The 23436-nt window shown below is 38.5% G+C and overlaps 1 protein-coding gene across 3 annotated transcripts in view; it reads right to left on the reverse strand.

Annotated features, from left to right (window-relative positions):
* Positions 1-23436, reverse strand: part of slc1a5 (solute carrier family 1 member 5) — a 98295-nt gene that overhangs the window by 23526 nt on the left and 51333 nt on the right. For all 3 annotated transcript variants that reach the window (XM_061878619.1, XM_061878618.1, XM_061878617.1), the window contains 2 exons: positions 383-425; positions 213-281 (listed from right to left, as the gene is read on the reverse strand). In XM_061878619.1, the coding sequence (XP_061734603.1) occupies positions 213-281; positions 383-425 (112 nt within the window). The remainder of the gene's footprint in view (positions 1-212; positions 282-382; positions 426-23436) is intronic.

Below are 23436 nucleotides of genomic sequence, written 5' to 3' on the forward strand. Positions count from 1 at the left end.
AGTACGTATTCCGTACAATTGACCACTAAATGGTAACACCCGAATACATTTTTCAACTTGTTCAGGTCGGGCTATGTACTATGTAGCATACTAAAGTGTCTCTGTTTAGGGGAATATAAGCACGTGCACCCTGGTCATACTGAAAATAAAGCACCAACATAATGTCCTGTGGTTAATCACAGCATCTCTATAAACAGTTAGGGCACAGGTACCTTCTCCACTGTGATGTTAGGGAGGCCATTTGTGCCATTGGTTTTCACGAGCTTGTAGCTGGTTGCGTACTGTAGAGAGAGAGAGAGAGCATAACTTTGAAACTGGAAAGCAGATGGGAAATACTTCCTTTCTTATTCAAAAAGTGTAAAAAAAAAGATGCAGTACTGACTGACTGGAAGGCAGCAGACACCAGGTTGGAAGGGAAGATGTTTCTGCAGAGAAAACAAAATAATCAAAAACACGTGCGCATCACATGAGATGGGTAAACAAATTCCCAGCTGTTTATAATTTGGAGTAATATGTATATCTCAGGGCCTAAAAGAACAATTTTATAAGTAGCGATAAACCGGCCCACGGAGTAGTGATGATAACCAGTGTTGACATTACTACCAATATCAGGGTAGTACGCATCGGTATCGGATTGATGCTAGCATGACACGATCAGCATTTTTAATGTGGTTTTGTTCAAAATTATTGTACAATAGAGCTAGGTACCTTTCAAATTTGATACGGTATCTATTGGTTTCTTTTACTTTTTATTCATAGCTGTATGTAGAAGTGTCCGGTTGTATCTACTGCTTTAATGTCCTCTGTGTTCTTTGATGTTTGATGTTTCCCTCTTACACACATGGAAGAGGGATGTGTACTATGGCTATGAGTTGTTCTTTTCCCTTGGCCTCAGTCTGCACCCCCACTCCAGGGCCTAGGCTAAGAGCGATTTTTTATTTTAATTTAATCTTCTATTCCCCCCCCCCCCCCCCCCCCTTGTTTACCTGTATGTCATATTTTTTTGTAAGGGGCGCTGGAAGCCAGCAGACCCGTCAGCGATCCTGTTCTGTCTCCCTGTAATGTTTGTCTGATCTTGAATGGGATTGTGCTGAAAATTTTTATTTTCCTGAAGGAACTCTCCTGACGGAATAAATAAAGTACTATCTAATCTAATGTGAATTATATTTATATAGCGCTTTTCTCTAGTGACTCAAAGCACTTTACATAGTGAAACCCAATATCTAAGTTACATTTAAACCAGTGTGGGTGGCACTGGGAGCACGTGGGTAAAGTGTCTTGCCCAAGGACACAACGGCAGTGACTAGGATGGCGGAAGCGGGAATCGAACCTGCAACCCTCAAGTTGCTGGCACAACCACTCTAACAACCGAGCTATACCGCCCCTAATCTAATCTAATTTCCAGTGCCTGGGAATCTATACAGGTGCTCAACAGTGCCAATTTACAGTACTTTTGTGTGTATTCGTGTGTGAATAAATAAATCAATCCATCCATCCATTTCCTACCGCTTGTCCTTTTTGTGGTCGCGGGGGGTGCTGGAGCTGTCATCCCCAAATTTCTTCCCCCCCTACAAAAACCTTCCCCCCGGAAGACATTTGGCGTGACAGCCCCTCTAATGCCTGAAGGACTCCAACGAAGATAGAAGGACATTAAAGCAGCCCACACAGCTGCCTGTTTTAAAAGCATTATAATTGGCTGATTGTCATTGGTGAAAAATAACGGTGAAGAAAAAATATTAGCATTCCAGCATGCTAACCTTTCAAGCTATTTTTGCTTCGCTAATTTTCCAGCTGTAACCCTTAAGAGTCATACAACTTGGTGTTATCACGCCCTCATTGGTGTCCTTCAGGCATTAGAGGGGCTGTCACGTCAAATGTCTTCTGGGGGGAAGGTTTTTGTAGGGGGGAAGAAATTTGGCGTGACAGCGCCTATCTCAGCTGCATTCAGAGCGGAAGGCGGGGTACACCCTGGACAAGTCGCCACCTCATCGCAGGGCCAACACAGATAGACAGACAACATTCACACACTAGGGCCAATTTAGTGTTGCCAATCAACCTATCCCCAGGTGCATGTCTTTGGAAGTGGGAGGAAGCCGGAGGGAACCCACAAAGTCACGGGGAGAACATGCAAACTCAACACAGAAAGATCCTAAACCCGGGATTGAACTCAGGACTACTTAGGACCTTCGTGTTGTGAGGCACATGGACCAACCCCTTAATTACCGATACCAATATCAACCGATACTGATACATACAGTCATGGAATGAACACATTATCATTGCCTGATTTTGTTGTGATGCCCCGTTGGATGCATTAAACAATGTAACAAGGTTACCTCCCGGAATATCCCTAAAAAAAGCTTTAAAGTTCTTGATTTTCGCTCTTTGCGATGCGACTGTCCATTTCCCTGTGACGTCATACAGTGCTGCCAATACAAACAACATGGCGGTTACCACAGCAAGATATAGCGACATTAGCTCGGATTCAGACTCGGATGTCAGCGGCTTAAGCGATTCAACAGATTACGCATGTATTGAAACAGATGGTTGGAGTATGGAGGCAGATAGCGGTAACAAAATTGAAGAAGAAACTGAAGCTATTGAGCGAATAGCTATTGACGCTATTCGGCCGTAGCATGGGTGTACCTAATGAAGTGGCCCATAGCATGGCTGCCTTATTAGCACCGCCGGTAAAATGTGCGGACCAAACGATCAGGACTTTCGCATCTTGTGACACTGGAGCAACTTAAATATGTCGATTGGTAGGTGTTTGTTTCGCATTAGATGTGGGTATCTAGTTTCAAATGTACATACAGCTAGCGTAAATAGCATGTTAGCATCGATTAGTTGGCAGTCATGCTGCGACCAAATATGTCTGATTAGCACATAAGTCAACAACATCAACAAAACTCACCTTTGTGATTTCGTTGACTTAATCGTTGCAAATGCATCTGCATGTTATCCATACATCTCTGTGCCATGTCTGTCTTAGCATCGCCGGTCAAATGTGGAGACACTCCGGCAAATTCAATGGGGGTCTGGCGGCAGATTTCTTGCCAGTGGTGCAACTTGAATCCCTCCCTGTTAGTGTTGTTACACCCTCCGACAACACACCGACGAGGCATGACGTCTCCAAGGTTACAAAAAATAGTCGAAAAAATGGAAAATAACAGAGCTGAGACCCGGTGTTTGTAATGATTTGAAAATGGCGGGTGTGTTACCTCGGTGACGTCACGTTCTGACGTCATCGCTACAAGACCGATAAACAGAAAAGCGTTTAATTCGCCAAAATTCACCCATTTAGAGTTCGGAAATCGGTTAAAAAAATACGTGGTCTTTTTTCTGCAACATCAAGGTATATATTGACGCTTGCATAGGTCTGGTGATAATGTTCCCCTTTAAACCAGTGTGGGTGGCACTGGGAGCAGGTGGGTAAAGTGTCTTGCCCAAGGACACAACAGCAATGACTCGGGATGGTGGAAGTGGGGATTGAACCTGGAATCCTCAAGTTGCTGAAATGGCCATACCGGATAGAATTGAACTTAAAAAACCCCCCGTTTCCCTAAATCTGACCTGACTTCTGTGGTACACACACCATACTGCATACCACAAGTAGAAGTTAACTACACTGTGAGACTACCTAGAATTAATCCCATGTGTCTCAGAAGCCTCCACCCTCCCCCTACTCTCTGTTCTTAGTAATGGATTTAGAGTAATAAGGCATTAAGTTCACACGCTGTGCTCATTTTATTTTCTTTTTCAACGCAAAGGCTACAGACGCATCCGGATTAAGCGGTCATGTGCCTGTGTGACAGAACGGCATGAAGCGCCATAACCAGCTGATAAGGTTTTACTTGGATTACCGTATTTCCTCGAATTGCCGCCGGGGCGCTAATTAATTTAAAACCTCTTCTCACTCCTGCGCTTACCAAAGGCATGCGGTAAAAGTAAGCATGCGCTAATTATTTCAAAACCTCTTCTCACTCTGGCACTTACCAAAGGCATGCAGTAAAAATTTGAGTGTGATGTAAACTTGGACTTTAAATCCTACTGAATAGCTCTTAATCTTCTTCCCTTTATGCGATTTCAAATTACCGGTATTGAAATCAGCCTCCTCCATTTTGAAAATGATGACAGGGATGTGTCACTGGTGACGTCACGAGTTTGACCAGGCGGTAATACTAAGCTTGCGCTAATTATTTTGCGAAGCTAGTTTCACCCGGCAGTAATTCAAGGTAGGCGCATACTTTATGTCCTGCGGCAATTATAGGAAATACGGTATTTGGAAATGTTTACAATTTCAAAAGTAGTAAAATTAAGAAGGAGAACAAGGTAGTAAAGAATAAAACTGACAATATTTTTTTGCCGATATCCAATATTACGATATATACTCTTAATTACCGATTCCGATATCAACCGATACAGATATATACAGTCGTGGAATTAAATAAATAAATGGGTTGTACTTGTATAGCGCTTTTCTACCTTCAAGGTACTCAAAGCGCTTTGACACTACTTCCACATTTACCCATTCACACACACATTCACACACTGATGGAGGGAGCTGCCATGCAAGGCGCCAACCAGCACCCATCAGGAGCAAGGGTGAAGTGTCTTGCTCAGGACACAACGGACGTGACGAGGTTGGTTCTAGGTGGGATTTGAACCAGTGACCCTCGGGTTGCGCACGGCCACTCTCCCACTGCGCCACGCCGTCCCTATTAACACAATATTATGCCTAATTTTGTTGTGATGCCCTGCTGCATGTATTAAACAATGTAACAAAGGTTTTCCAAAATAAATCAACTCAAATTATGAAAAAAAAAATGCCAACATAACACTGCAATATTTACTATTGAAGTCACAAAGTGCATAATTTTTTTCACCATGCCTCAAAACAGCAGCTTGGAATTTGGGACATGCTCTTCCCGAGAGAGCGTGGGCGGGGTTGGTGGGGTGTACATTGTAGCGTGCCGGAAGAGTTAGTGCTGCAATGGATTCTGGGTATTTATTCTGTTGTGTTTATGTTGTGTTACGGTGTCAATGTTCTCCCAAAATGTGTTTGTCATCCTTGTTTGGTGTGGGTTCACAGTGTGGCGCATATTTGTAACAGTGTTAAAGTTGTTTATACGGCCACCCTCAGCGTGACCTGTATGGCTGTTGACAAGTATGCGTTGCATTCACTTGTGTGTGTGAAAAAACGTAAATATGTAATTGGGCCGGCACGCAAAGGAAGTGCTTTTAAAGTTTATTGGCGCTCCGTACTTCTCCCTACGTCCGTGTACCACTCCGTACGGCAGCCTTTAAAAAAAAAAAAAGTCCTAAATTTTACTTTTTGAAACAGATACCTATAAATTCTGATATTACATCTTAAAGTATTTATCGGCCGATAATAACGACAGTCCGATATTATCGGACATCTCTAAATAAAACTGATTTTTATGAATACATATATGTTATCTAAAGGTCTTTTACCGCTTATTCCCTTTGGGGTCGCTGGTGCCTATTTCAGCTACAATCGGGCGGAAGGCGGAGTACACCCTGGACAAGTTGCCACCTCATCACAGGGCCAACACAGATAGACAACATTCACACTCACATTCACACACTGGGGCCAATTTAGTGTTGCCAATCAACCTATCCCCAGGTGCATGTTTTTGGCGGTGGGAGGAAGCCGGAGTACCCAGAGGGAACCCACGCAGTCACGGGGAGAACATGCAAACTCCACACAGAAAGATCCCGAGCCCGGGATAGAATCCTGACTACTCAGGACCTTCGTATTGTGAGGCAGACGCACTAACCCCTCTGCCATACTTTTATTCTAGTAAAATGTGAATATTCTTCTTTAATTATTAGGACTTGAAAGACTTATACACTGTTTTTCCATACATAGAAAGTGTATGGAAACATTTGGATTTTTACTTGCAGAAATGTTTGAGCTTTTGGCTCATAATCTGAGGACTTTATTTGCAAAAAAAATGTACATTTTAGCTCAAAATAATAAACCTTTCAATTTAAAATGCTAATATTTTCCCTCGTAATATTAAGACTTTAACCGTGAAAAATGCTTGCTTATAATATTAGTACCATATTCAAGTAAAATGTGAACATTATCCTCACTAGGATTGTTTTTGCTCATAAAATTAGGGCTTTTATTTGCAAAAACATGACATTTTTTTTCTCAAAGTATCGCAAGTATATTCTCGTAAAATGTGATAATTTTCTTCACATTATTAGGACTTAACTTGCAAAAAAATGCGAAACTGTGGCCCATATTGTTAGGAGATTTATGCAAAAAAGTAAAACATTTTTGCTAACAAAAAAAATATGGATATTTTTAATAACTGAGATTTTTGTATTATAATATTAGTACTTCAGGTAGAGTGGGAATGTAATAGAATGTGAATATTATCCTCATTATAGTAAGGCTTAAAAATAAAAGGGAACATTAAAGTTTAAATCATATTATTGGAGCTTTATTCATTTGAGCATTTTTGCCCAAACTATTGGGACGGCGTGGTACAGTGGGAGAGTGGCCGTGCGCAACCCGAGGGTCCCTGGTTCAATCCCCACCTAGTACCAACCTCGTCACGTCCGTTGTGTCCTTGAGCAAGACACTTCACCCTTGCTCCTGATGGGTGCTGGTTAGCGCCTTGCATGGCAGCTCCCTCCATCAGTGTGTGAATGGGTAAATGTGGAAGTAGTGTCAAAGTGCTTTGAGTACATTTATTTATTACATTATTTTGTTAAAATGTCAATAGTTCCCACATAATTAAAATGTAAAAACTTTTAATCATAGTATTAGAACTTTATTTGCAAACACTAGTACATTTTTGCTCAAATGATTAAGATGTTATCCATCCATCCATCCATTTTCTACCGCTTATTCCCTTTTGAGGTTGCGGGGGGCACTGGCGCCTATCTCAGCTACAATCGGGCGGAAGGCGGGGTACACCCTGGACAAGTCGCCACCTCATCGCAGGGCCAACACAGATAGACATGTAAAATGTAAATAATTTTCACATAATTAGGTCTTTATTTGCAAAAAACAAAATTTCTGCACATAAGAGGAATGTGAATACTTCCTCATTAGTATTAGGACTATTGGGGAAAAAAATCTTAACATTTTTTCTCAAAATATCAGGACTTGTCATCACATTAGGCTTCAGTTATTGTAGAAATGAAGACATCTTTCATAATTGTCCCTCAAAATATTACAATTTAATTCTAATTAAAACATTTTTCAGGTATTATTTGAAATTGTACCAAGTACAATTACAACATTTATCTCGGTTCTTTTACTATTTACTGTAAGGATTAGTTAAGGAGTGGTGAAGGAACCAAGAAAAGTCAACACACTTGTGTTAAAAAAAACAAAAAAAACTGAGCGTGCCTTAAAACCTTATTTCAATGGTTTTGGGTTTACGCTTTGTTGAGCACCAGTTTTTCCCACATGGGGTTCATATTGTCAAAGAAAGGAATCGGAGCGCCACAGGAGAGGGCTCGCTTTAATGAGAGACACGGGTTTGGCCTGCTGTGCTGTTAGCATAACAATAACTAACTCCAGCACTCGCAGCTGAAGTCTAAAACAATACAGCACTTAACTTTCTTTTTACACCTCTTAAATGTCTTTATGATGTAAATAGCTGGACCAGATCATTTATATTTGCACTATTTGTAACAGGGGGTCAAGCGGGGGTGTTTTACCGTAGACTTTTGTAAAGTTTTTTTTTTCTTTTTCCATTTAAATATTTAATTTAATTTAAATTCAATAATCCAAGAATGTCTAAAAAAGAAATGGGTCATTCCACCTGGATAGCGGCAAACTTGAACACACTCAACACAGATGTCATGACGTCATTAAAGCTCAACTTTAAAGGGGAACATTATCACAATTTCAAAAGGGTTAAAAACAATAAAAATCAGTTCCCAGTGGCTTGTTGTATTTTTTGAAGTTTTTTTCCAAATTTTACCGGTCTCGGAATATCCCTAAAGAAAGCTTTAAAGTGCCTTATTTTCGCTCTCTGCGAAGACACTTTCCATTTCCCTGTGACGTCACACAGTGCTGCCAATGTAAACAAACAATGGGAATACCACAGCAGGATATAGTGACATTAGCTCGGATTCAGACTCGGATTTCAGCGGATTTCAACAGATTACGCATGTATTGAAACAGATGGTTGGAGTATGTAAGTATTGAAGAAGAAACTGAAGCTATTGAGCGAATTCATAGTCATTACATGGCCGAATAGCTGCGTTAGCATCGCCGGTAAAATGTGCGGACCAAACGATCAGGACTTTCGCATCTTTTGACACTGGAGCAACTTAAATTCGTCGATTGGTAAGTGTTTGTTTCGCATTAAATGTGGGTGAAGGAAACGTAATATAGTTGCAAATGCATCTACAGGTTATCCATACATCTCTGTGCCATGTCTGCTTTAGCACCGCCGGTAAATGGCATGTTAGCATCGATTAGCGTAGCATGTTAGCATCGATTAGTTGGCAGTCAACATCAACAAAACTCACCTTTGTGATTTCCTTGACTATCGTTGCAAATGCATCTGCAGGTTATCCATACATATCTGTGCCATGTCTGCCTTAGCACCGCCGGTAAAATGTGGAGACACTCCGGCACATTCAATGGGGGTCTGGCGGCAGATTTCTTGCCACTTTGGCATCTTCGAGCCAGTGGTGCAACTTGAATCCCTCCCTGTTAGTGTTGTTACACCCTCCGACAACACACCGACGAGGCATGATGTCTCCAAGGTTCCAAAAAATGGTCAAAAAAACGGAAAATAACAGAGCTGTGACCCAGTGTTTGTAATGTGTTGAAAATGAAAATGGCGCGATTAACAGAAAGGCGTTTAAATCGCCAAAATTCACCCATTTAGAGTTCGGAAATCGGTTAAAAAAATAAATGGTCTTTTTTCCGCAACATCAAGGTATATATTGACGCTTACGTAGGTCTGGTGATAATGTTCCCCTTTAAGCATTCACGCAGGCATTTTGGAACAGGAATGATGGGACAGAAGGTAAAAATATAAAGACATTTACCTGTGGCAACAAATGAGAAAGTTATGTATACGTTTCACTTTTGCATTTTGTTGCATGTAACTGTGTTGCATTCAAAGACCCTTGGTAGTAGTTGGAAACAGAAGTCACAGGTTTTTAAAGACATAGGGAGACTTAACAATAAGGAGATGCACTCATTATAATAAGTTATTGTTATTATGAGTGCATCGTATTATCGACTGACGATAATCCTATACGTGTGTCAGCTAATCTGTACTTTACACTCTGAAGCAAAGGGAAACTTGACATATCTATAATTAATTCTATTGAAGTGAATAATGACAGGCTATATTATTATTTAAATTCATATATAAATAGGAACTAGCATGTCACTAAACTTGAAGTACACATTTGTGTACTTATGGACTAAGTACATCATATCAAAAGATGATTCTTAGTTTTTATTCTAACTAGGGTCCAATAAACCCAAATAAAAAAGAGAAATAAAAAAAACATGTAAACAAACGGCTTGGGCCTTAAAAAGGTTAAATTTGTTGGCACTTTTTTGTGAAAAAAAACTACAAAAACATAAATAAACTAATTATCTAGGGATGTTTATCTAGATATGTTAGTCTCATCATTAAAATACAAAATAAGGTTTTTACCTGTGTTTTAAAATGCTGGGTTCATCAAATCCATCCAATAGAATCCTTGAATAATTCTTTTTTTTTTAGTGCACATAAACATACCAAGTGTGTGTGTATGGCGCGACAACTTTGGACTAAGGGTGGGATAGGGTAGGGCTGGACCGATAAAACAATATCAATATATATCACAATAGACACGTAACCGATATTAACAAAAATGTGTTTGATTATATATGCTAGCTGGGTGTATAAAATAGTCAGGAAGTGTCATGGATGCAAAGGACTCTGGGTATTTGTTGTGTTGCGTTTATGTTGTGTTACTGGGAGGATGTTCTCCCGAAATGTGTTTGTCATTCTTGTTTGGTGTGGCTTCACAGCGTGGCGCATATTACTAAAAGTGTTAAAATTGTTTATATCACAACCATTAGTGTACTCTGTGTCACCCAGTATGCCTTGCAGTCGTGTGCGCGTGTCTGATGAAGCCACACACAACATGTTGCTGGACTGACAAGTTGATCGTACATGTTGTAGAAGGCGACAAAGCCAATGGCTCCACGGTACGCCCTAATACTTATTAACTGGGTGACTGCCGTCAGTCATTCTACAGAATGTATGCGTCTCCTATTGTCTTCTTCGCTTTGTGACACGGGTGCTAAATGGCTCTTTGAATGGTAAAGGATACCGATCCCAGAACCATGTATATCAAACATTTCCGAATGGTTCAACCGCCACCCGCCCGAATCTAATTAAAATCTATTTTTTCGTCATGTCACCCGCCTAACCCGCGGTTTATCCGCGGACTCCGGGGATGAGACCGCAAACCGCGCATATCTATTACACACATACATATACATATATACATACATACATATATATATATACATACATACATATATACATACATACATATATACATACATACATACATATATACATACATACATACATATATATATACATATATATATATATATATATATATATAATGTATGTATGTATATATGTATGTATATGTATATATACGTACGCATATACATACACACACACTCATTTATATATATACACACAAATATATATATATATATATATATATACAGTGGGGCAAAAAATTATTTAGTCAGCCACCGATTGTGCAAGTTTTCCCACTTAAAAGGATGACAGAGGTCTGTAATTTTCATCATAGGTACACTTCAACTGTGAGAGACGGAATGTGAAAGAAAAATCCAGGAATTCACACTGTAGGAATTTTAAAGAATTTAATTGTAAATTATGGTGGAATATAAGTATTTGGTCAACCATTCAAAGCTCTCACTGATGGAAGGAGGTTTTGGCTCAAAATCTCACGATACATGGCCCCATTCATTCTTTCCTTAACACGGATCAATCGTCCTGTCCCCTTAGCAGAAAAACAGCCCCAAAGCATGATGTTTCCACCCCCATGCTTCACAGTAGGTTTGGTGTTCTTGGGATGCAACTCAGTATTCATCATCCTCCAAACACGACGAGTTGAGTTTATAAAAAAAGTTATATTTTGGTTTCATCTGACCACATGACATTCTCGCTCAAATTAATGGGGAAATCGTCGCTTTTTCGACCCGAATCGCTCTAGCTGCTGGTGGCCATGATTGTAAACCATGAGGATGTGAGGAGCTCCACAACCCGTGACGTCACGCGCACATCGACTGCTACTTCCGGTACCGGCAGGGCTTTTTTATCAGCAACAAAAGTTGCGAACTTTATCGTCGAAGTTCTTTACTAAATCCTTTCACAGCAAAAATATGGCAATATCGCGAAATGATCAAGTATGACACATAGAATGGACCTGCTATCCCCGCTTAAATAAGAAAATCTCATTTCAGTAGGCTTTTAAGTGTTTTGTGTTTACATTTCATTTCCTTTGTATTTATATTGCAATTATTATTATGTGATTATAAATTGTTTTCTTGTTTTCTGATTGATGTTATTATTTTTTTCTGTATTGTGTAGTTATAATTATATGCATTTACTTGTAATTGTATTGAGTTTGTGGACCCCAGGAAGACTAGTGGGTTGTTTTGGCAACCAGATGATGGGGATCCTTAATAAAAATCTAATCAAATTCTGTGGATGGGTTTATATTTAGAGGAAGGTTACATTTGAAATTAAAATATTGGGTTTATAATCAGAGGAAGGTTACATTTGAAATGAAAATGTTAACATTTCATATATTTTTCTCCTGGTCCGTATTTTCCATAGGTCATAAAAAATAATAACAATATAAAAAATCTTGACAGTTTTCAGCCTTATCGCCTAGCCCTAGAATGGAGGGAGTCATGGGGGCCAAGAATGTGTTGCTGTGCCCCTGGTAATAAGTCATCAAGTACTACAAAAATAGTGTATTATTACAAAATTGTAGGGTATTCATTTATACAACTAACTAACTCAGCTGTGATAGTGAGTCGAGTTGAGTTTGAGTTTATTTGGAACATCCATGCAGACAAGATGATGCATCACATTTTCCAGTTTCTCTATTCTACATGTTCGAAAAGGAGTAGGGAGAAGCAGAGCTTATGTGATCCTACACCTTTTCCTTTACATAGCAGTTGCTAAAACTGTTGTCCACTTCCTTTCTCAATTTACTCACAATATACTCCATAAGTTATCACAATAAAATTAAATAAAAATGGTAACACTTTAGTATGGGACACATGCTCTATGTAACAGACTCAATTTTGGAGTTATTTGGACAAAAGGGGAACATATTCTAAGTAACAAAGACTTAATTTTGGAGTTATTTGGACAAAAGGGGAACATATTTTAAGTAACAAAGACTCTTTTCTGGAGTTATTTGGACAGTAGGGGAAAATATTCTAAGTAATGAAGACTTAATTTTTGAGTTATTTGGACACAAGGGGAACATATTCTAACTAACAAAGATTTAATGTTGGAGTGGTTTGGACACAAGGGCAACATATTCTATGTAACAAAGACTTAATTTTGGAGTTATTTTGACAAAAGGGGAACATATTCTAACTAACAAAACTTATTGTTGGAGTTTGGACACGAAGGGGAACATATTCTAAGTAACAAAGACTTAATTCTGGACTTATTTGGACACTAGAGGAACATATTTTAAGTAACACAGACTTCATTTTTGAGTTATTTGGACAAAATGGGAACATATTCTAACTAACAAAACTTAATGTTGGAGTTGTTTGGACACGAGGGGGAACATATTCTAAGTAACAAAAACTCCATTTTGGAGTTAGTTGGACACTAGGGGAACATATTCTAAGTAACAAAGACTTCATTCCGGAGTTATTTGGACAGTAGGGAAACATATTCTAACTAACAAAGACTTAATGTTGGAGTTGTTTGGACACTAGAGGAACATATTCTAAGTAACAAAGACTTCATTCTGGACTTATTTGGACACCAGAGGAACATATGTTAAGTAACAGACTTCATTTTTTTAGTTATTTGGACACAACGGGAAAATATTCTATGTAACAAAGACTTAATTTTGGAGTTATTTGGACAAAAGGGGAACATATTTTAACTAACAAAACTTAATGTTGGAGTTATTTGGACACGAGGGGAACATATCCTAAGTAACAAAAACTCCATTTTGGAGTTAGTTGGACAGTAGGGGAACATATTCCAAGTAACAAAGACTTCATTCCGGAGTTATTTGGACACTAGGGGAACATATTCTAACTAACAAAGACTTAATGTTGGAGTTGTTTGGACACTAGAGGAACATATTTTAAGTAACACAGACTTCATTTTTGAGTTATTTGGACAGAATGGGAACATATTCTAACTAACAAAACTTAATGTTGGAGTTTGGACACGAGGGGGAACATATCCTAAGTAACAAAAACTCCATTTTGGAGATAGTTGGACACTAGGGGAACATATTCTAAGTAACAAAGACTTCATTCCGGAGTTATTTGGACAGTAGGGAAACATATTCTAACTAACAAAGACTTAATGTTGGAGTTGTTTGGACACTAGAGGAACATATTCTAAGTAACAAAGACTTCATTCTGGACTTATTTGGACACCAGAGGAACATATGTTAAGTAACAGACTTCATTTTTTTAGTTATTTGGACACAACGGGAAAATATTCTATGTAACAAAGACTTAATTTTGGAGTTATTTGGACAAAAGGGGAACATATTTTAACTAACAAAACTTAATGTTGGAGTTATTTGGACACGAGGGGAACATATCCTAAGTAACAAAAACTCCATTTTGGAGTTAGTTGGACAGTAGGGGAACATATTCTATGTAACAAAGACTTAATTTTGGAGTTATTTTGACAAAAGGGGAACATATTCTAACTAACAAAACTTATTGTTGGAGTTTGGACACGAAGGGGAACATATTCTAAGTAACAAAGACTTAATTCTGGACTTATTTGGACACTAGAGGAACATATTTTAAGTAACACAGACTTCATTTTTGAGTTATTTGGACAAAATGGGAACATATTCTAACTAACAAAACTTAATGTTGGAGTTGTTTGGACACGAGGGGGAACATATTCTAAGTAACAAAAACTCCATTTTGGAGTTAGTTGGACACTAGGGGAACATATTCTAAGTAACAAAGACTTCATTCCGGAGTTATTTGGACAGTAGGGAAACATATTCTAACAAAGACTTAATGTTGGAGTTGTTTGGACACTAGAGGAACATATTCTAAGTAACAAAGACTTCATTCTGGACTTATTTGGACACCAGAGGAACATATGTTAAGTAACAGACTTCATTTTTTTAGTTATTTGGACACAACGGGAAAATATTCTATGTAACAAAGACTTAATTTTGGAGTTATTTGGACAAAAGGGGAACATATTTTAACTAACAAAACTTAATGTTGGAGTTATTTGGACACGAGGGGAACATATCCTAAGTAACAAAAACTCCATTTTGGAGTTAGTTGGACAGTAGGGGAACATATTCTATGTAACAAAGACTTAATTTTGGAGTTATTTTGACAAAAGGGGAACATATTCTAACTAACAAAACTTATTGTTGGAGTTTGGACACGAAGGGGAACATATTCTAAGTAACAAAGACTTAATTCTGGACTTATTTGGACACTAGAGGAACATATTTTAAGTAACACAGACTTCATTTTTGAGTTATTTGGACAAAATGGGAACATATTCTAACTAACAAAACTTAATGTTGGAGTTGTTTGGACACGAGGGGGAACATATTCTAAGTAACAAAAACTCCATTTTGGAGTTAGTTGGACACTAGGGGAACATATTCTAAGTAACAAAGACTTCATTCCGGAGTTATTTGGACAGTAGGGAAACATATTCTAACAAAGACTTAATGTTGGAGTTGTTTGGACACTAGAGGAACATATTCTAAGTAACAAAGACTTCATTCTGGACTTATTTGGACACCAGAGGAACATATGTTAAGTAACAGACTTCATTTTTTTAGTTATTTGGACACAACGGGAAAATATTCTATGTAACAAAGACTTAATTTTGGAGTTATTTGGACAAAAGGGGAACATATTTTAACTAACAAAACTTAATGTTGGAGTTATTTGGACACGAGGGGAACATATCCTAAGTAACAAAAACTCCATTTTGGAGTTAGTTGGACAGTAGGGGAACATATTCCAAGTAACAAAGACTTCATTCCGGAGTTATTTGGACACTAGGGGAACATATTCTAACTAACAAAGACTTAATGTTGGAGTTGTTTGGACACTAGAGGAACATATTTTAAGTAACACAGACTTCATTTTTGAGTTATTTGGACAGAATGGGAACATATTCTAACTAACAAAACTTAATGTTGGAGTTTGGACACGAGGGGGAACATATCCTAAGTAACAAAAACTCCATTTTGGAGATAGTTGGACACTAGGGGAACATATTCTAAGTAACAAAGACTTCATTCCGGAGTTATTTGGACAGTAGGGAAACATATTCTAACTAACAAAGACTTAATGTTGGAGTTGTTTGGACACTAGAGGAACATATTCTAAGTAACAAAGACTTCATTCTGGACTTATTTGGACACCAGAGGAACATATGTTAAGTAACAGACTTCATTTTTTTAGTTATTTGGACACAACGGGAAAATATTCTATGTAACAAAGACTTAATTTTGGAGTTATTTGGACAAAAGGGGAACATATTTTAACTAACAAAACTTAATGTTGGAGTTATTTGGACACGAGGGGAACATATCCTAAGTAACAAAAACTCCATTTTGGAGTTAGTTGGACAGTAGGGGAACATATTCTATGTAACAAAGACTTAATTTTGGAGTTATTTTGACAAAAGGGGAACATATTCTAACTAACAAAACTTATTGTTGGAGTTTGGACACGAAGGGGAACATATTCTAAGTAACAAAGACTTAATTCTGGACTTATTTGGACACTAGAGGAACATATTTTAAGTAACACAGACTTCATTTTTGAGTTATTTGGACAAAATGGGAACATATTCTAACTAACAAAACTTAATGTTGGAGTTGTTTGGACACGAGGGGGAACATATTCTAAGTAACAAAAACTCCATTTTGGAGTTAGTTGGACACTAGGGGAACATATTCTAAGTAACAAAGACTTCATTCCGGAGTTATTTGGACAGTAGGGAAACATATTCTAACTAACAAAGACTTAATGTTGGAGTTGTTTGGACACTAGAGGAACATATTCTAAGTAACAAAGACTTCATTCTGGACTTATTTGGACACCAGAGGAACATATGTTAAGTAACAGACTTCATTTTTTTAGTTATTTGGACACAACGGGAAAATATTCTATGTAACAAAGACTTAATTTTGGAGTTATTTGGACAAAAGGGGAACATATTTTAACTAACAAAACTTAATGTTGGAGTTATTTGGACACGAGGGGAACATATCCTAAGTAACAAAAACTCCATTTTGGAGTTAGTTGGACAGTAGGGGAACATATTCCAAGTAACAAAGACTTCATTCCGGAGTTATTTGGACACTAGGGGAACATATTCTAACTAACAAAGACTTAATGTTGGAGTTGTTTGGACACTAGAGGAACATATTTTAAGTAACACAGACTTCATTTTTGAGTTATTTGGACAGAATGGGAACATATTCTAACTAACAAAACTTAATGTTGGAGTTTGGACACGAGGGGGAACATATCCTAAGTAACAAAAACTCCATTTTGGAGATAGTTGGACAGTAGGGGAACATATTCCAAGAAACAAAGACTTCATTCCGGAGTTATTTGGACACTAGAGGAACATATTCTAAGTAACAAAGACTTCATTCTGGACTTATTTGGACACTAGAGGAACATATGTTAAGTAACAGACTTCATTTTTTAGTTATTTGGACACAACGGGAAAATATTCTATGTAACAAAGACTTAATTTTGGAGTTATTTGGACAAAAGGGGAACATATTCTAACGAACAAAACTTAATGTTGGAGTTATTTGGACACGAGGGGAACATATTCTAAGTAACAAAGACTCCATTTTGGAGTTCTTTGGACAGTAGAGGAACATATTCTAACTAACAAAGACTTAATGTTGGAGTTGTTTGGACACTAGAGGAACATATTTTAGGAACAAAGACTTAATTCTGGACTTATTTGGACACTAGAGGAACATATTTTAAGTAACACAGACTTCATTTTTGAGTTATTTGGACAAAATGGGAACATATTCTATGTAACAAAACTTAATGTTGGAGTTGTTTGGACACGAGGGGAACATATTCTAAGTAACAAAAACTCCATTTTGGAGTTAGTTGGACAGTAGGGGAACATATTCTAAGTAACAAAGACTCCATTCCAGAGTTATTTGGACAGTAGGGGAATATATCCTAACTAACAAAGACTTAATGTTGGAGTTATTTGGACACTAGAGGAACATATTCTAAGTAACATAGACTTTATTTTTGAGTTATTTGGACACAACGGGAACATATTCTATGTAACAAAGACTTAAATTTGGAGTTATTTGGACAAAGGAGAACATATTCTATGTAACAAAGACTTAAATTTGGAGTTATTTGGACAAAGGAGAACATATTCTAACTAACAAAACTTAATGTTGGAGTTATTTGGACACGAGGCGAACATATTCTAAGTAACAAAGACTCCATTTTGGAGTTCTTTGGACAGTAGGGGAACATATTCTAACTAACAAAGACTTAATGTTGGAGTTGTTTGGACACTAGAGGAACATATTTTAAGTAACAAAGACTTAATTCTGGACTTATTTGGACACTAGAGGAACATATTTTAAGTAACACAGACTTCATTTTTGAGTTATTTGGACAAAATGGGAACATATTCTATGTAACAAAACTTAATGTTGGAGTTGTTTGGACACGAGGGGAACATATTCTAAGTAACAAAAACTCCATTTTGGAGTTAGTTGGACAGTAGGGGAACATATTCTAAGTAACAAATACTTCATTCCGGAGTTATTTGGACACTAGGGGAACATATTCTAACTAACAAAGACTTAATGTTGGAGTTGTTTGGACACTAGAGGAACATATTCTAAGTAACAAAGACTTAATTCTGGACTTATTTGGACACTAGAGGAACATATTTTAAGTAACACACTTCATTTTTGAGTTATTTGGACAAAATGGGAACATATTCTATGTAACAAAACTTAATGTTGGAGTTGTTTGGACAGTAGGGGAACATATTCTAAGTAACAAATACTTCATTCCGGAGTTATTTGGACACTAGGGGAACATATTCTAACTAACAAAGACTTAATGTTGGAGTTGTTTGGACACTAGAGGAACATATTCTAAGTAACAAAGACTTCATTCTGGACTTATTTGGACACTAGAGGAACATATGTTAACAGACTTCATTTTTTAGTTATTTGGACACAAGGGGAAAATATTCTATGTAACAAAGACTTAATGTTGGAGTTATTTGGACAAAAGGGGAACATATTCTAATGAACAAAACTTAATGTTGGAGTTATTTGGACACGAGGGGAACATATTCTAAGTAACAAAGACTCCATTTTGGAGTTCTTTGGACAGTAGGGGAACATATCCTAACTAACAAAGACTTAATGTTGGAGTCGTTTGGACACTAGAGGAACATATTTTAAGTAACACAGACTTCATTTTGGAGTTATTTGGACAAAATGGGAACATATTCTAACTAACAAGACTTAATGTTGGAGTTGTTTGGACACGAGGGGAACATAATCTAAGTAACAAAAACTCCATTTTGGAGTTAGTTGGACAGTAGGGGAACATATCCTAACTAACAAAGACTTAATGTTGGAGTCGTTTGGACACTAGAGGAACATATTTTAAGTAACACAGACTTCATTTTGGAGTTATTTGGACAAAATGGGAACATATTCTAACTAACAAAACTTAATGTTGGAGTTGTTTGGACACGAGGGGAACATATTCTAAGTAACAAAAACTCCATTTTGGAGTTAGTTGGACAGTGGGGGAACATATTCTAAGTAACAAATACTTCATTCCGGAGTTATTTGGACACTAGGGGAACATATTCTAACTAACAAAGACTTAATGTTGGAGTTATTTGGACAAAAGGGGAACATATTCTAAGTAACAAAGACTTCATTCTGGAGTTATTTGGACAAAAGGGGAACATATTCTAAGTAACAAAGACTTAATGTTGGAGTTGTTTTGACACAAAGGGAACATATTCAAACTAACCAAGACTTAATTTGGGCGTTATTTGGACACTAAATTTGAAGAGTTTCTTGAAGTGGATTATATTGATGCAGCCAGCGGGGCATCACAACAAAATTAGGCATAATAATGTGTTAATTCCACGACTGTATATATCAGTTGATATCGGAATCGGTGATTAAGAGTTGGACAATATCAGAATATAGAGTATTGATTGACGTGGACCCAGACTTAAATAGGCTGAAAAACGTATTCGGGTGTTACCATTTAGTGGTCAATAGTACGGAATATGTACAGTTCTGTGCAATCTATTAATACAAGTCTCAATCAATCAATTTCTAGTCTTAAGCGTTGTACGGGCGTACAAATGTTTTAGATTACATCGGTCTCTTAAGATTATATATATTTTTTTTTGTTGGGAGGAATTGTTGTACATTCTTAGGTAGCGGGTTATTGTTTGCTTTGCACATATGAACAAATTCAAGTTAAACACGGCTTTGTTAATGGAGGCTTTTAACAACAAGGCACCTTAGTTCCTGTTCTGACGTCAGCAAGGGTGTGTTCATGGTTGTTGGTTTTTAGGAAACTGGGCTGTGCAAACATGCATGTAGTAATGTTTCATCATTTTTACCCACCATGTGTGTAAAAAAGGGACTTATGTGGTTTATTTCAACATATTAAACTTAGAGACGACTTGTGTCCAATGACCCCCTCTCACCCCCAGGTGGTTTTTGGCCTACTGAAACCCACTACTACCGACCACGCAGTCTGATGGTTTAAATATCAATGATTAAATCTTAACAGTGCAACACATGCCAATACGGCCTTTTCAATCAATCAATCAATCAATCAATCAATGTTTATTTATATAGCCCTAAATCACTAGTGTCTCAGAGGGCTGCACAAACCACAACACAAACCACAAGGACATCCTCGGTAGAGCCCACATAAGGGCAAGGAAAACCCACACCAAATGAGACGTCGGTGACAGTGACTATGAGAAACCTTGGAAAGGACCGCATATGTGGGCAACCCCCCCTAACTAGGGGACCGAAAGCAATCAATGTCGAGTGGGTCTAACATGATACTGTGAAAGTTCAATCCATAGTCGATCTAACACAACCGCGAGAGTCCCGTTCATAGTGGAGCCAACAGGAAACCATCCCAAGCGGAGGCGGATCAGCAGCTTTTTTTATTTATTTTTTTTAGCTTTCAGCTTTTCAGTTTACTAAATTGCAATTTAAAATTTCCCGCGAAGTGTCGTGTTGAAAACGTCGCGGTATGATGACGCGTGCGTTTGACGTCTCGGGTTGTAGCGGACATTATTTTCCAGCCCGATCCACGCTATAAGTAGTCCGCTTTAATCGCATAATTCCACAGTATTCTGGACATCTGTGTTGCTGAATCTTTTGCAATTTGTTCAATTAATAATGGAGAAGTCAAAGTAGAAAGATGGAGGTGGGAAGATTTTAGCCTTTAGCCACACAAACACAGTCGGTGTTTCCTTGTTTTAAATTTCCGGAGGTGAAGCTTTACTATGGATCAGAGCGGTCAAGCGAACATGGATCCCAACTACATGTCTACCGGAAGTTTTCGGTGAGAAAATTGTTGTATTAAGTCGCCTCTTACCGCGGATCAGCGGACCTTGCTCCGTCCATGACTCTAGCGTCAAGACACCCGTGGCCACACTCCTTCGACCTTCAGGTACAATTTAATCTCACTAAAACACTAGCAACACAATAGGCAGATAAGGGATTTTCCAGGATTATCTTAGAAAATGTGTCTAAAAACACCTGAATCGCTCTCACTTGCCCTCGCCTGTTTTTTTTTCTAGTCCTTCACTATCAATATCCTCCTCCACGAATCTTTCATCTTCGCTCAAATTCATGGGGAAATTGTCGCTTTTTCGGTCTGAATCGCTCTCGCTGCTGGTGGCCATGATTGTAAACAATGTGAGGATGTGAGGAGCTCCACAACCCGTGACGTCACACACACATCGTCTGCTACTTCCGGTACAGGCAAGGCTTTTTTATTAGCGACCAAAAGTTGCGAACTTTATCGTCGATGTTCTCTACTAAATCCTTTCAGCAAAAATAATCAAGTATGACACATAGAAGGGACCTGCTATCCCCGTTTGAATAAGAAAATCTCATTTCAGTAGGCCTTTTAAGTTTCATCTTAAAACTTATTTGTAGCCTTTAAATAGACCCCCTTTTTAGACCAGTTGATCTGCTGTTTCTTTTCTTTTTCTCTTATGTCCCCCCCTCCCTTGTGGATGAAGTACTGGCTGTCCAGAGTCGGGACCCAGGATGGACCGCTCGCCTCGGTTGGGGACATCTCTGCGCTGCTGATCCGCCTCCGCTTGGGATGGTTTCCTGCTGGCTCCACTTTGGACGGGACTCTCGCTACTGTATTGGATCCACTTTGGTCTGGATTCTCCCGTTTATGTTAGATCCACTATGGGTTGGACTTTCACAATATCATGTTAGATCCGCTCGACATCCATTGCTTTCTGTCCCCCTAGGGGGGTTGCCCACATGTGTCCTCTCCAAGGTTTCTCATAGTCATCATTGTCGACGTCCCACTGGGGTGAGTTTTTCCTTGCCCTTATGTGGCATCTACAGAGGATGTCGTTGTGATTTGTGCAGCCCTTTGAGACATTTGTGATTTAGGGCTGTATAAATAAACATTGACTGATTGATTGATTCTGAGGTAGCGGGTTATAGTTTCCTTTGCTTGAACAAATTCAAGTTAAAGGCCTACTGGTCGGGTCGCGGAAAAGGATCCCTACTACATGTCTACCGGCAGTTTTCGGTGAGAAGGTTGTGGTATAAAGTCGCCTGTTACCGGAGATCAGCGAAGCTTGCGCCGTCCATGCAGCTGCGTGACTTCCTTCAGAGACTCTGGCGTCAACACACCTGTGGCCACACCCCTCCGATTTCAGGTACTATTTAATCTCACTAAAACACTAGCAACACAATAGCAGATATGGGATTTTCCAGAATTATCCTAGTAAATGTGTCTAATAACATCTGAATCGCTCTCACTTGTTCTGGCCTGTTTTTTGTTGTGTTTGTTTCTTTAATTTTGTTGTTGATTGTAAACAATGTGAAGATGTGAGGAGCTCCACAACCCGTGACGTCACGCGCACATCTTCTGCTACCTCCGGTACAGGCAAGGCTTTTTTATTAGCGACCTTTCAGCAAAAATATGGCAATATCGCGAAACGATCAAGTACGACACATAGAATGGACCTGCTATCTCCGTTTGAATAAGAAAATCTCATTTCAGTGGGCCTTTAATGGAGGATTTTAAAGGGGAACATTATCACCAAACCTATGCAAGCGTCAATATATACCTTGATGTTGCAGAAACAAGACCATGTATTTATTTTTTTAACCGATTTCCGAACTCTAAATGGGTGAATTTTGGCGAATTAAACGCGTTTTTAAGTTTATCGGTCTTGTAGCCAAGACGTCAGAACGTGACGTCACCGAGGTAACACACCCGCCATTTTCATTTTCACATTACAAACACCGGGTCTCAGCTCTGTTATTTTTCAGTTTTTTCGACTATTTTTTGGAACCTTGGAGACATCATGCCTCGTCGGTGTGTTGTCGGAGGGTGTAACAACACTAACAGGGAGGGATTCAAGTTGCACCACTGGCAAGAAATCTTCCGCCAGACCCCCATTGAATGTGCCAGAGTGTCTGCACATTTTACCGGCGATGCTAAGACAGACATGGCACAGAGATGTATGGATAACCTGCAGATGCATTTGCAACGATTAAGTCAACGAAATCACAAAGGTGAGTTTTGTTGATGTTGTTGACTTATGTGTTAATCAGACATATTTGGTCGCAGCATGACTGCCAGCTAATCGATACTAACATGCTATGCTAACCGATGCTAACATGCTATTTACGCTAGCAGATACCCAAATTTAACGCGAAACAAACACTTACCAATCGACGGATTTAAGTTGCTCCAGTGTCACAAGATGCGAAAGTCCTGATCGTTTGGTCCGCACATTTTACCGGCGATGCTAATAAGGCAGCCATGCTATGGGCCCCTTTATTAGGTACACCCAGGCTATGGCCGAATAGCGTCAATAG

This window comes from Nerophis ophidion, linkage group LG18, assembly GCF_033978795.1.
Source record: "Nerophis ophidion isolate RoL-2023_Sa linkage group LG18, RoL_Noph_v1.0, whole genome shotgun sequence".
NCBI classification, from domain to species: Eukaryota; Metazoa; Chordata; class Actinopteri; order Syngnathiformes; family Syngnathidae; genus Nerophis; species Nerophis ophidion.